This window comes from Stereum hirsutum (genome assembly GCF_000264905.1).
Source record: "Stereum hirsutum FP-91666 SS1 unplaced genomic scaffold STEHIscaffold_11, whole genome shotgun sequence".
Lineage (NCBI taxonomy): Eukaryota > Fungi > Basidiomycota > Agaricomycetes > Russulales > Stereaceae > Stereum > Stereum hirsutum.
In genome coordinates, this window is record NW_006763141.1 from 332,696 (window position 1) to 345,099 (window position 12,404).

Below are 12,404 nucleotides of genomic sequence, written 5' to 3' on the forward strand. Positions count from 1 at the left end.
CCCAACGCCTCCACTGACATCCCATTCTCTCCATTCACCGAGCTTCTTTCTCTTCTCTCAGTCGGTTTCATTAAAATAATGGCAGCTACACCACAACCCGAAGAGCAACCGGCTGCGCGTACGTTATCCATCCACCTACTTGCTGTCCGTCCTCAGGGGTAACTGTACGCAAGCTGACTTGTGGCGCCGATCGTTACTGTTCTATAATTTTAAAGCTCGTCTTGCACCCGGAGGGCTACCTGAACTTGACTCTGGGAGCGTCACTCCGAGTGCCAATGCACCTCCCGCACCAGTCGAGATCAACGAGAATACTTGTGCGTTGATTCGTGTGGCGCATACTTGCCTGTCAGACTTGACAACTGATCCATCGCTGCTTCAAGCTCTTGAAGATCTCACTCCGTCACAAATCTACCAGCTCAACCAAGTACTTACCATTACATTTCCTCAAGCGAATAAAACATCTCATACAATATATGGCTAACGTTGTTGTCCGATAAACCTGTGTGGCGCAGGACGCACTAGACAACGCTTCCTCGACCAACAGGCCGCTCATCGCATCTGTAGCACCGATGGACGTCCTACGCGCAGAGTACGAGAACGGGTCCCAATCATTCGTGAAACAGATAGACTTCTTGAAAGGTCATGGGTATGCTGGAATACGCAGAACGCGCGGCGACGGAGACTGTTTCTATCGATGTGCGTTCCATCTCTGTGCTTCGAGTCCCCGCCACCCGTCACATATTCCTTCCCACAACCCACAATCGTCACACACCACATCCCTTCTGTTTTCCTGGATTGTCCATGTTTACGACCAACAGAACCTACTTGTCCCCCCACGAATTCAACAGCCCTCGCGTTCGCCTACATCGAACGTATCCTCACCTCAGAGGACCTCTCCCTCGCCGTTATGACCGCCATCTCCACCCTCGACTCCACCCTGCCCATGCTAGACGCGGCCGGATTCGAAAAGATAGTCTACGAGGATTTCTACGACGTCTTTGTCGGGCTGATCAGGTCGATTGGAGAGCCCGATGCGAATGGGAAGGTGTTGACTCCTGAGGGCTTGTTGGAGGCGTTTCAGGATAGTGAAGGTAAGATTATCTACTACACATTTTGCTATCTCTGCATTACGACAGTTCGTGGACTGATTGAATGTGGCGATAGTGTCGAACTCTGTGGTGGTCTACCTCCGCCTACTCACATCTGCTCAAATCCGTTACGATCCGGATTCGTATGAGCCTTTTCTGTTCCATCCTGAACTCGGATATCAGATGAAACCGATAGAGTTCTGCAATACTCAGGTCGAGGCGACGGGCAAGGAGGCTGGTATGTCCCCTCTCCTTCTACATTCATTTATGGAGGGTGATTTATTCTATTGTGATGTGCTTTCTCTGCTGTTGGGCAGATCACGTCCAAGTAACAGCTCTCTCCCGTGTCCTGCGGATCAACGTCCGAGTAGCATACCTCGACGGACGAAACCCAGATGGGAAAGTCGATTTTGTCGAGTTTATCAATAACGAGACGGACGTGTTTGGATCGGATCCGTTGGTTTTGCTGTACAGGTTCGTCTTCTACCAACTATACAGTCGCATAAACTGATGTGCTCTGTCAGGCCGGGTCACTACGATATCTTGGATAAGAGAGACATCGAGGCGTTGGGGCTGGGGTTGCCGCTGGGAAGATAGGGATAATTGGGAGTATCGAATAAGGGCGTATGTGATCTAGAAATCGCGCACTGCGAAGGACATACCTTAGACATGAAGCAGTTTTGAAATCGATTTCTGTACAACGTGCTTGTACCTACTATGCCTAACATTCTTGCCCAGGGTACAGACCCAACCGATGAGTAGATCTCTCAGCTCTCAGAGAATAGATCCCACACGAGGGCTGAAGTGCCGAACATCAGCATGCCCAGGCCACCTCCCATTCACGCCAACGCCACCCGTTTCCTCCAAGCGATACCTGTGCATCCACACCCGCCCCCCACACAAAACCTCTTCTTCCGCCGTCGCATCCCTCCGGACGTTATAGCCAAACGGTGACTGAGGTCGCTGCAAGCAGACAATTTCCTCGCCTTTTACTAGGAAATTCCGTGTTGCGGCCTCATTCCAAAGTCACCTTGCGAATTTTTCAGACCTCAGCTCGTTCTGGGAATCTTGTTCACTTTATTTCTTGCTCTTTGTTTTCTTTTTTCTATCTCTTGTTCTTTTTTCTATCCCTTCTGATGGTGCACTGCTCGTGTACTTTGGGATCTTCTGGAACGTGGTGCTGTATCAGAACTGGTGATTCGCTATGGGAATGTACTCGAAAAAATGATATTTTGTTTTGATCTTGCGAACATGCATGCGGCATATGATTTCCAGTAGACGGGTGGCGAGAGTCAGTACCAGAGTGGCTCGATGTCTTTTCTTTCTTGACCGCCACCTCCTCCGAGTCATCCTTCCCTCAAGTAGGGTCCCGTCACCTCTAGGCAGCACAACTCACCCTAGTGCATGCCCATTGCACCCTCTCTTCTCCGCCTTCGCCTCCAATCTGGCATCTCTACTACACCCAAAAGCTCTGTACATATCATAACCGGAGGCATCGCTAGTCCTTCACGTCCCCATCTCAGTCGACCACTTCGACTCTATCTTCGCGCAATGTCATCCCAAGCACCATCTGTCACTCAGCCAATACCACCTACTCAAAATTATGACTCGTGGTCTAGAGAAGAGCTCATCGCACGTTTGAACGAGCTCGAAACTCAGGCGCAGGCGCACACGCCACAGAATACTACTACCTCGGACCCTCACAAACCTTTACCTCCGCCTGAGCATCCCTCTTCCCATTCTACTCATCCTCCACCCCGTCCCTCTCACACTCACCCCCCAATTCCCGTCGCTGGCCCCATCCCCGCCTCCACCTCCACACCACCCAACCCCCCTCCCCCCACCAACCAACCCCCCAAAAAATTCTCATTCACCTCCCACCCCACCCTCAAAATCGCCCTCAAATTCTCCTACCACGGCGCCCCCTACAACGGCCTCGCCTACCAACTCACACCCACGCCCCTCCCCACAGTCGAACAGGTCCTCTTCGACGCGCTCGCGAAGGCGAAACTGGTCGATGGGGAGATGGGGTTCGAAGGGTGTGGGTGGGAGAGGTGTGGGAGGACGGATAGGGGGGTTAGTGCGGCGGGGCAGGTGGTTAGTGTTTGGGTTAGGGCGGGGAGGGCTGTGGGTGGGGAGGGAGGAGAGGGAGAGGGAGTGGTTATGGGGAGGGAGGCGGTGGAGGATGGGAATGTGAAGGGGAGGGAGGGGGGTGATGGAGGTGTGTTGGAAGGTGTAGAGGGCTCGAATTCGACAGGCACTCTACAAGCAGGAACTACGTCTACGTCTACGCACTCCGTACCCGTAAAGCCACTACGCTACATGAAGACATTGAATCGGCTGCTTCCGCCTACGATCCGGGTGCATGCCTGGTCGCCCGTCGATGCGGATTTTTCTTCGAGGTTTAATTGCCAGTATAGACACTACAAATACTTCTTCACGAACTCGTCCTTCGACATCTTTCCCTCTGCTTCCTCCTCATCCTCCTCATCTGCACCCACACCCGGCCCCTCACCCCCACCCACACCCGCAAATCCAACCATGAACGAAGCCCCAGTCCCGCACGGCGTCGAGCTCGACATCGCTCGGATGCAAGAAGCCGCCGCACGACTCGTGGGCACGCACGATTTCAGGAACCTGTGTAAACTGGACGCGGGAAAACAGATCGAGGTGTTTGAGCGTACGATCTTGAGCGCTACCGTCTCTTCGCTCTCGTCTGCTCTCACTTCGTCGCCTGCTCCTCCATCGTCCTCCTCCTCCTCCTCCTCCTCCTCCTCTTCTTCATCCCCTCCAACTCCTCCAACTCCTCCAGCTTCAGTGGCGGTGGGCCCAGCTTCAGTGGCGGTGGGCCCAGCTTCAGCAGCTGTAGGAACCGGGAACGGACTGGGAATGTACGTCTTCGACCTCGTCGGGACTGCGTTCCTGTATCATCAAGTCCGCCATATTATGGCCATTCTGTTCCTCGTCGGTACAGGCCTCGAGTCACCGGCGCTCGTCACTCGTCTGTTGCATGCTACGCCTGAGTCCCCGGATGCGGATGCGGTGGCTGCGATGGCGGGGGCGAGAGCAGGAGCAGTGGAAGGAGCAGGGGAGGGAGCAGGGGCAGGAGGAGGAAGAGGAGGAGGATGGGAGGTCGTGGATCGGAAGCCGGAGTATCAGATGGCGGACGGCCTACCGTTGATGCTATGGGATTGTGCGTTCAAAGACGGGGATGTGAAGTGGAGGACGGACGACGATGATCGATCATTGCTCGTTCAAAGTGGTAAAGCGGGCAAGAATGGAGGAAAGAAAGAGAAGGGAGGAGGAGGAAAGAAAGAGAAGGAAGAGGAGGACGCGCATGGGCTGCATGGGCAGATGGCGGCGGTACTCGAGAGGTCGGTCGTCAATACGACGTTGGAGGCGCATTTTTTGCTTGCTGCGATGCGATTTCCGTTTAATCGGCCTGGGGCGAGTCCGTTCCCTCTCGACTTGCATGGCGAGGAAGTGAAAGAGAGGGTGAAGAGGATGGGAGAGGAGGGTGTGATGATGAATATTCCGTTGGGTGGAGGGACGTATAAGAGGGTGGGGAAGTACGTGCCGGTGTTGGAGAGGAATAGGTTGGATAGTGTGGAGGTTGCGAATGAGAGGTGGAGGGTCGGGAAGGGGATGAGGAGGATGGAGAGGAGGAGGGCTGGTGTGGCGGAGGATGAGGGTGGCGAGGAATAGGGGTAAACTGTCATGGAGGATCGGCCTTCGAAAGATGGGCTTCCATCGCGAGAATTATGATGATAGGTTTGAGCTCTTGCCATCCTTCATCGACGCCTCTCTGACCGTCCCTGTATTTCACAGCTTGGAGCATGGCAGGTTATAAAACGCGACGCTCGCCACACCGTCCCTCATACCGGTGCCCTCGGCTTTATAGTACCCATCCCACCGCCTGCAATCGCAGCTGTATATCGTGTCGCCATCTGCTCTATCCCTCAAATCATCACGCACGAGGCAGGCTAAGAAACTCTCACAGCTCAGAGGGCGGTGGTCTGATAGGCTGTTGGACGCGAAAGAACCGAGATCATACGGGCGGAAGATTTCATAGAGCTGCTTACAACGGCCGTGCTGCTGGCCCTGCAGCTCTGGCAAGTGACTGCTGGTGATTCTGCGCGGCAGGTCGCGCGATAGAATACGATAAGCGGGGGCCCCAAATGCGAAACTTGGCGCGCGTCCTATCTCCCATTTGTACCCGGGGCTCGAATGCGAAGGGACATTATTTTCCAGCTTACAAACAATACAAGAGGACGTGCAAGAGCGAGTGCGAGTACTTACAGCGACGACCCGAGCAGAGTTGCGAGTTGTGGCGCCCCCGGCCCAGCCGGCGTGGGACGGACCGTGCAAGGGGAGGGCACGGAAGGAGAGCCGGCCGCACAGGCTCACGTCATCGGCGTTCGGCGTTGGATGACGCGTGTTGAGCGGTGGCCCGTGCGCGGCGTGCGCCGGTTGATTTCGCACGGTCCGACGCCCAGCCAAAACTGGCGGGGGGCGCTCCCAGCCCAGCTCAGCCACCCCAGCAAGCCTTACCGCCAGCCAGCCAACGCCTGCCACCTCCCCTAGCAGTGTGAGCCTTTTCCCTGCCAGGCCCTCTACTACTGCACTTTGCTTTTTCGTCTGCTCCCTCGTCGTCCCCCATAACAAAGCTTTATATACGACACCCACAAGGTCAGTACGCTCTCTGTTGTCGTCGTGCGCGTCGTGGTCGTCGTGCGGCTCGATGGCGAGCGAGTTGGGCTCTCCAGGCGTGGGCTGCTGTGGCTGGCGCGCGCCGGTATGTGCAGCGGCTTCAGGTCGTGTCTGCGATCTCGGCGGGGCGTTGCTCGTTGTGAAGATACGTGTTCGACGTGTCGTTGGGGTTCGTTATCGATAAGAGACGGTCGTCGGCCGTCGTTCGTCGCGTCCTACGGGCGATGTCGAACCTGTCACTTGCTTGCGCCCGCTCTTGTGGACGCATATATCCGCACTGGGTTGTGCGTTGTTGGGGAATGTGTTGAATGGCCTTGGGATGCGTTGGGGATGTGTTGCTGATCGATGGGGCGTCGAGGGGGTTCTTTGTTCGAGTTTTGAACTTTGTTTTTTTTTGTTGAGGGGGTGGGGGTGCGATGTATGCGCATACATGCGGGTTGGATTGTGTTTGCTCGGTTTTCTTTGCTACTGTCGTCGTCGACCATGTTGGGGACGTCGTCTCCGCTCGTCTGTGTCGTTGTCGCTGTCGTCATCGCTGTTGATGACGATGAGCACGCGATGGGCGCATATATCGTGCTTTTGTGGTGAATAGATGTACTAATGCATTTTTGTTTGTGTTCGTTCGTGTCTTTAGATGCCTAAAGACGCTACCAAATCCAAGGTATGTCTTCGTCGTGCATATATCCACCTTTTCCTCCGTCTCTTTGTCTCTCCGTCACCCTTCCTCCAATCCCTATTCCTCCACACACCCTCGTCGTCATTGTCCACCCTCACTCTCGTCGTTCCCGTCGCTCATCACGCATTGTTCTTTCTGTCACAGGAACGCAAGACGGCCACTAAGGCTAGCTCGAAGCCCCGCGCAACAAAGGCAAAGAAGGACAAGAACGCACCAAAGAGGGCGTTGTCCGCGTACATGTTCTTCAGCCAGGACTGGAGAGAGAGGATCAAGGCTGAGAACCCGGACGCTTCGTTCGGTTAGTCGTCTCCCTCACCTTCACATTCGTCACTGTACGCGTCCTGGATGCTGACTCTTTCTCGCTTTTGTGTTTGTGTGTGTGTGTGTGTGTGTGTCGCAGGTGAGGTCGGCAAGCTTTTGGGCGCAAAGTGGAAGGAACTCGATGAGTCTGAGAAGAAGCCTTATGTCGAGCAGGCCGCGCAAGATAAACTGCGCGCAGAGCAGGAGAAGGCAGAATACGATGTATGTCTCTTGTCTCTCACGTCCGTCCTCGTCATGAGCATTTTGGTTTTCTGACAGTCGTGGCATGATACAGGGCAAGAAGGCGAGTCCCGACGAGGACGACGAGGAGTAGATCTCCTTCGCACTCGCAGCGTATTCATCCCATCATCCCCATTTGACCGTCACTCGCCTTCATCTGTGGTTTCATCTCTCTCGTCTCGTCTCTCGCCTCGCGTCTCACTACTCTCACTTCACCTTCACACTGTGTTTATATTCTCATTTTGCACCTCTACCCACCCTTCCTTCCGTACATATAACATAACGACGACCCCTCCACCCCCCTTATTCCGATCCGTTTCCCATTGCGCGTTTCGTTTGATGTGTCTGTGAGGCCTCTCTGTTATAACTCCTCTTTTTCGTGATTGTGATCGTGATCGTTTGTGTCTTTGAGTGTTCGGTTTGTGTAACTTATGTCGTTGCGAACTTGCACGTACCTACCCCCAGCCCTGTGTTAGTGTTCGGTGTTCGGTGTTCGGTGTTCGGTTGTGTTTTATGTCTATCTCTGTTCTGTGTTTGGGATTGCTGTCTTGGACGGTCGTGTGCGTGTGTGGAACGACAATAAGACTGGAGACGGCGACCTGTCGTGGCGAGTTGTATGTGCCCGAGAATGGATGTGAGTGTTAGTTGGGTGTGGATCTCGTCATGTAGGGAGGTGCCCTAGTTTGTTGTAAACCATCGCAGGTGGACCTACAAAATAGTCTGACAGCTGCGCGAGTACACTGCAATCTACAGACTGTATAGGAGGGCCACCGCCACAGGACGATGAGATCATCGTGGGGTTACGGCATCGCCTCTGTCTCTTGACATCGCTTCGCTTGTCGACCTCTCCATCGGCGCCTGCTCCTCTTTCTACTTATCGATCCTGCACAACACCTTGAGTAGAGAAAGAACGCATTAGAACGTATCACAAGAGGTCGGTCTGATTCTAGAATGGGCTGTTGAGAGTTGAGAGTCGCTGACCTGACTACGTTTTATTGCATTGCATTCCAATTTCCGTGGCACCACCACCCCGTCGCCTCCGTCTCCGTCCCCTCAATTATAATTGAATCCGACACCGGTCACCTCTGTCGCTGGCACGGTCGCCCCGAAACGCAAACGATCGCCGGCTTTTCTTGCATCGTTCAACGTTCTTTGCGCTGTCCAACACAGTCATTTGTCTGTCGAGCACTCAGCACACCCGCGACGCGCCACTTTCAGTTGCACCACTTTGTGAGATAGAGCTTGATTTGGACGGGATTAGAGTCGTATTGAGTGCGTTTCTTCTCCTGTTCCCGGCGTTCGTGAATCGTTGAATCGAGAGGTGTTGCGCAGTTTACTGATTTTGTTGCCTTATTCGCGTCCTCGCACCCTCCCTCCCTCCGACGCTTCCTCCCTCCGCCTCCGCCTCATACCTCATAGGCATCTCATAACCTACACCACAACACACACGCACCACAGCACACCACAACACAACACAAACCACCACACAGCACACACCTTCCCGCCTTTCTCAAGGACCAACCAACCTTCCAATACGCGCCTCTTTCACCCCAAGCAGAACAAGAACAAGATGACGGACACGCCGAGTAACGAGCAGGTTGGCGAGGCAAGTTATCGTTCTTCTCCTATCTGCCTCTTGTGTGATGCATTGGAGAGAACGCTGATCTTGTGTTCGTTTCGGTTTTCGGTTTCGGTTGATTGGATGTGTCCTGGATGTGTGGGTGCGGCGATGCGGCGATATGGGCATCATTGGTCCTGGATGTTCGTTGCGTCGGTCGGGTCGTTGGATGGTTGGTTGGTGTTGGTGTCGTCGTTGGTGTTATTGTCGGGACGTGTAGGCCGTGCCCTCCGCACAACGTAGCAGCTGGACGTCGTTCCTCAAGTCGTACGTCCCCCTCCCTTCTCCCTCCTCCATCCCAATCACACCATAGCATCGTGCTGACCGCCGCCGTGTTTTCTTTTTCTCTGTGTTGGGTTGTACGCTGCTCGATATGGTGTGTCGGACGAACGTGTGTGTGGATGTGTGGTTGTGGATGTGGATGCAGAATCGCCTCGTTCTCTGGCGATCTTTCGTCGATGACCGCACCGCCGTTCATCCTCTCCCCGGTATCGCTCACCGAGTTTCCTGGTACGTACTCCTTGTGCTCTACTCCCTGTTCACGTACACCTCATACATTCGATTGATCGTGCACTTACTCATCCTCTACTCTGTTTGATTTTTCTTCATTCTCTGCTATGTTATGCTATTGCACCGCCTCGCTCGCCGTCCATACTCGGCCGCTCTACCGTCATTTCCCATCTCCAACTCCAACATCAACTCCAACTCCTACTCCTACTCCTACTGCAACTGCAACTCCATCGCCATTACCAACACGCCACCGACACGTCGACGCCACCTACGCATCCACGAACAACGAACCCCTTATGGCGACCCCCGACCCTATGGATGAACTCCGAATTCGAATTTTGAATGATGCGGATATAATGCGAACTCATTCGTCTGATTCGCTCGTCGTTCAAACTCGAATATCGCCGTCGTCGCGTCGCTCTAACTCGAATATTGCCGTGGTCGCGTCGCTCTCTACGCTGCTTCCTATGTTTGGCGCGCTGGTACTACTGATGTGATATGATTTACGGTATTGTTGCGACGTACAGCGTACTGGTGCGAGCGTCCAGAGTTGTTCGCAGCGATCGCGGACGGCAAGACGCCGGAGGAGAGACATCTCGCTGTTCTCAAGTGGTTCATCGTGCGTTTTCTTTTCCCTACCCTCCCTTGTACCTGTTCCTCTTTTTATGTGGTCTGAGTAGACGGAGGCGGCTGACTCTTTTGTGCTCTTACCGATATAGAGCACGCTGAAGGGACAGTATACGTCCCGGAATGAGTCCATGGGGTCTGAGAAGAAGTGAGTATGAGTTGTTACTCTTGCGGATCCGGACGCGTTCGTAGCAGCTGATCGACTTTGCTCTTTTTGTGTTTTTTGTTAGGCCATTGAACCCCGTCCTTGGCGAGTACGTATATTTCTTTCTCCCGCGCACCATTGCCCTCGAATATAACTTCCTATCACCCCCACCCTCTAATATTCCATCACGAGCTGACCCGTCCCTCCACTCTTCCCTTCTTCCCCATCATCATCATACACAGGCTCTTCTACGGCTACTGGCCAGACACGAACGGCCGAGGACAGACGAACCTCGTCGTCGAGCAGGTGTCCCATCACCCGCCCATCACGGCGTATTATATTTCGAACCCGAGTAAGGGGTTGGCGTTGCAGGGACATAATGCGCAGAAGACGAGTTTCTCGGGTGCGTTTTCGTCCTTGTCCAATTCCACTGTCTTGCCACCCCATGCACTCGCCAAAGTGAGGAGCGAGGAGCGAGGAGCGAGGCGTGAGTTGCGAGGAGCGAGGTGTGAGGAGCAAGGAGTGAGACGAGAGGACTGAAGTCACAATACTAACGGTAAAAATGATCTCAGGCGGATCCATCATCGTGAAACAAATCGGGCACGCCTCGCTCACGGTCGACCTCCCGGACGGGAACAAGGAAGAGTATATCATTACGCTGCCCAGGCTCAGGATCGACGGGCTTTGGTATGGGAGTCCGTATATCGAGCTTGCGGAGACGAGCTGGATCTCGAGTTCGAGTGGGTGGTTGAGCACTGTGCGTCTTTCATCCCCCCTGCCCTGGTTCTCTGCCCCAACCTCTCCTCGTTGCACCCTTGAGACGAGATGAGTTGCATGCTGACTTTTTTGTTCGCGCGCCGGGATAGATCGAGTACAAAGGCAAGGGCTACTTCTCCGGCAAGACGCACTCGTTCAAGGCGACGGTGACGGCGCAGAACGGGGCGCAGGTGCATGTGATCGAGGGGCAGTGGCACACGACGAGCAAGTCGACGAAGTCGAGCGCTAATTTTACGGATGTGACGGGGCCGAAGGAGGAGGTTACGGTCAGTTTACCTTTCTTTCCTCTTTTTCAGTGGGTTTTACACTGGCCTTTTTTTGTGTTTGACCTCCTGGGGCGTAATTGCGACGCACCGGCCCTTTCGCATCCAACCCATACGTGGTGCTGATGGTTGGTTTACGATTTGCGTTATAGGTCCAGCCAATAGATGCGCAGGACGAGTGGGAGAGCAGGAAGCTTTGGGGGAAAGTCGCGGCGGGGATCAGGGGTGGCGATTTCGAGACGGCGAGCAGGGAGAAGAGCAAGATTGAGGTGCGTTTTCGTCTCCCGTTCCTTTTCCTTTACCCGGTTGAGATCACGAGGCTGATTTACTCGAACATTTCCCTTTTTGTGCTGGATTGCGTCTGGACTTGGTTGGGTGCTGCAGAATGAGCAGAGGCAGAGGAGGAAGGACGAGGTGGCGGCGGGGACGAAGTGGGAGTTGAAACATTTCGTGCATGTGGATGAGGATCCGCTTTGTGAGTCTCTTTCTCTTGTACTCTATTCTCCATCTGATTTGATTAATACTGATGACCATGCGATAGACGAACGCCTGGGCAAGGCGTTCAAAGCATCCCCGCCTACCGAGGACATGTACGTCTTCCAGAACAACGCGCCCACGTTCGGTCCTTCTGCTTCTTCCGCCTGAGGATAGCCCAGCTTGCCTGTGCCCAAGCTACCAGCGTGTGTGGAAGGAAGGAGGACTTCCGTTAGCTTTTTTCTGTGACTGTCTGTCTGTCTCTCCATAATCACATCTGTTTCTCTTCTTTGTTTCTACCAACTTCCGTTGATTCCCGATTCCCGTCCACACTTTATTTTCGATCCATGTACGAACCCAAACCCGAACCCGTACGTTTTCGATCTTATCCATCCTACATACAACCCAACCCAATCCAATCCGAACGATGCAATACGTACTTTACGAGAAGTGGACTTTTTTTATTGCGAATGATCGATTGTTCATTGACGTGACTGGAATGATTGGAAAGAATTCTCGTGGGGTGAGGGAAAGGGAATTGGTTTTGGTTCTGCCGAAGGCGTCTTGGTCGGTCTCCCTATACAGGCAGAAGTAGGAACTGCTGCTAGCATTGAGGAACGTAGCACCCTGACCATATTCTCTTTGAGTTTGGTCTGGTGATGGAGTCAGGGGGTACGACCGTACGCCTGCGGTAAAATTTTGGAAATAAGACATGTTGATGGTAGAAAATATGATCAACGACTCGTGAGAAGTAACAAAGGCTCAAACAAGAGAGGCTTTGTACGATGACCTCCACAAACCGGGACGTGGGAACAATGCGGAGCGGAACGTCGAGGATCGACAAAGGGGTAACTTTGATAAGATTAGATTGTGGTTAGTCATCCTAGATCCGCGCTTTGCTTGGAATTTACAAGTACGTTTTCTGCTCTTTAACATCCATCGCGCGGGTATGTTTCTTGGGTATCTCCTAGTATTC

The 12,404-nt window shown here is 53.7% G+C and overlaps 3 protein-coding genes across 3 annotated transcripts; all 3 read left to right on the forward strand.

Moving 5' to 3' along the window:
* The first annotated feature begins 51 nt into the window (after positions 1-51).
* STEHIDRAFT_123095 (cysteine proteinase) lies at positions 52-1,824 on the forward strand. Its single transcript, XM_007306366.1, has 8 exons — positions 52-118; positions 216-314; positions 381-424; positions 513-696; positions 849-1,091; positions 1,165-1,326; positions 1,406-1,562; positions 1,613-1,824. Exons 1-8 carry the CDS (start codon positions 79-81, stop codon positions 1,683-1,685), a joined length of 1,002 nt encoding a protein of 333 aa, XP_007306428.1. The 5' UTR covers positions 52-78; the 3' UTR covers positions 1,686-1,824.
* Positions 1,825-2,639: 815 nt separating this feature from the next.
* On the forward strand, positions 2,640-7,538 carry STEHIDRAFT_140618 (pseudouridine synthase; the record flags this gene model as incomplete). Its single annotated transcript, XM_007306367.1, has 6 exons — positions 2,640-4,859; positions 4,917-5,777; positions 6,433-6,459; positions 6,619-6,772; positions 6,875-6,996; positions 7,070-7,538. One exon carries the CDS (start codon positions 2,640-2,642, stop codon positions 4,791-4,793), a length of 2,154 nt encoding a protein of 717 aa, XP_007306429.1. The 3' UTR covers positions 4,794-4,859; positions 4,917-5,777; positions 6,433-6,459; positions 6,619-6,772; positions 6,875-6,996; positions 7,070-7,538.
* A 956-nt stretch (positions 7,539-8,494) lies between these two features.
* Positions 8,495-11,928, forward strand: STEHIDRAFT_100285 (Oxysterol-binding protein). Its single transcript, XM_007306368.1, has 12 exons — positions 8,495-8,620; positions 8,853-8,899; positions 9,060-9,142; positions 9,670-9,761; positions 9,862-9,917; positions 10,000-10,023; positions 10,157-10,317; positions 10,487-10,671; positions 10,781-10,957; positions 11,107-11,223; positions 11,339-11,429; positions 11,496-11,928. Exons 1-12 carry the CDS (start codon positions 8,585-8,587, stop codon positions 11,597-11,599), a joined length of 1,173 nt encoding a protein of 390 aa, XP_007306430.1. The 5' UTR covers positions 8,495-8,584; the 3' UTR covers positions 11,600-11,928.
* Positions 11,929-12,404: the final 476 nt, after the last annotated feature.

What these genes read in the sequence shown, in the direction of transcription:
- STEHIDRAFT_123095 (XM_007306366.1), top strand. Translation starts at nt 79, where the DNA reads ATGGCAGCTACACCACAACCCGAAGAGCAACCGGCTGCGC. An exon ending in CGAGATCAACGAGAATACTT is followed by an intron (nt 315 to 380) that starts GTGCGTTGATTC and finishes CGCTGCTTCAAG; the next exon opens with CTCTTGAAGATCTCACTCCG. An exon ending in GGCGTTTCAGGATAGTGAAG is followed by an intron (nt 1,092 to 1,164) that starts GTAAGATTATCT and finishes ATGTGGCGATAG; the next exon opens with TGTCGAACTCTGTGGTGGTC.
- STEHIDRAFT_100285 (XM_007306368.1), top strand. Translation starts at nt 8,585, where the DNA reads ATGACGGACACGCCGAGTAACGAGCAGGTTGGCGAG. An exon ending in CTGTTCTCAAGTGGTTCATC is followed by an intron (nt 9,762 to 9,861) that starts GTGCGTTTTCTT and finishes TTACCGATATAG; the next exon opens with AGCACGCTGAAGGGACAGTA. An exon ending in TGTGGATGAGGATCCGCTTT is followed by an intron (nt 11,430 to 11,495) that starts GTGAGTCTCTTT and finishes ACCATGCGATAG; the next exon opens with ACGAACGCCTGGGCAAGGCG.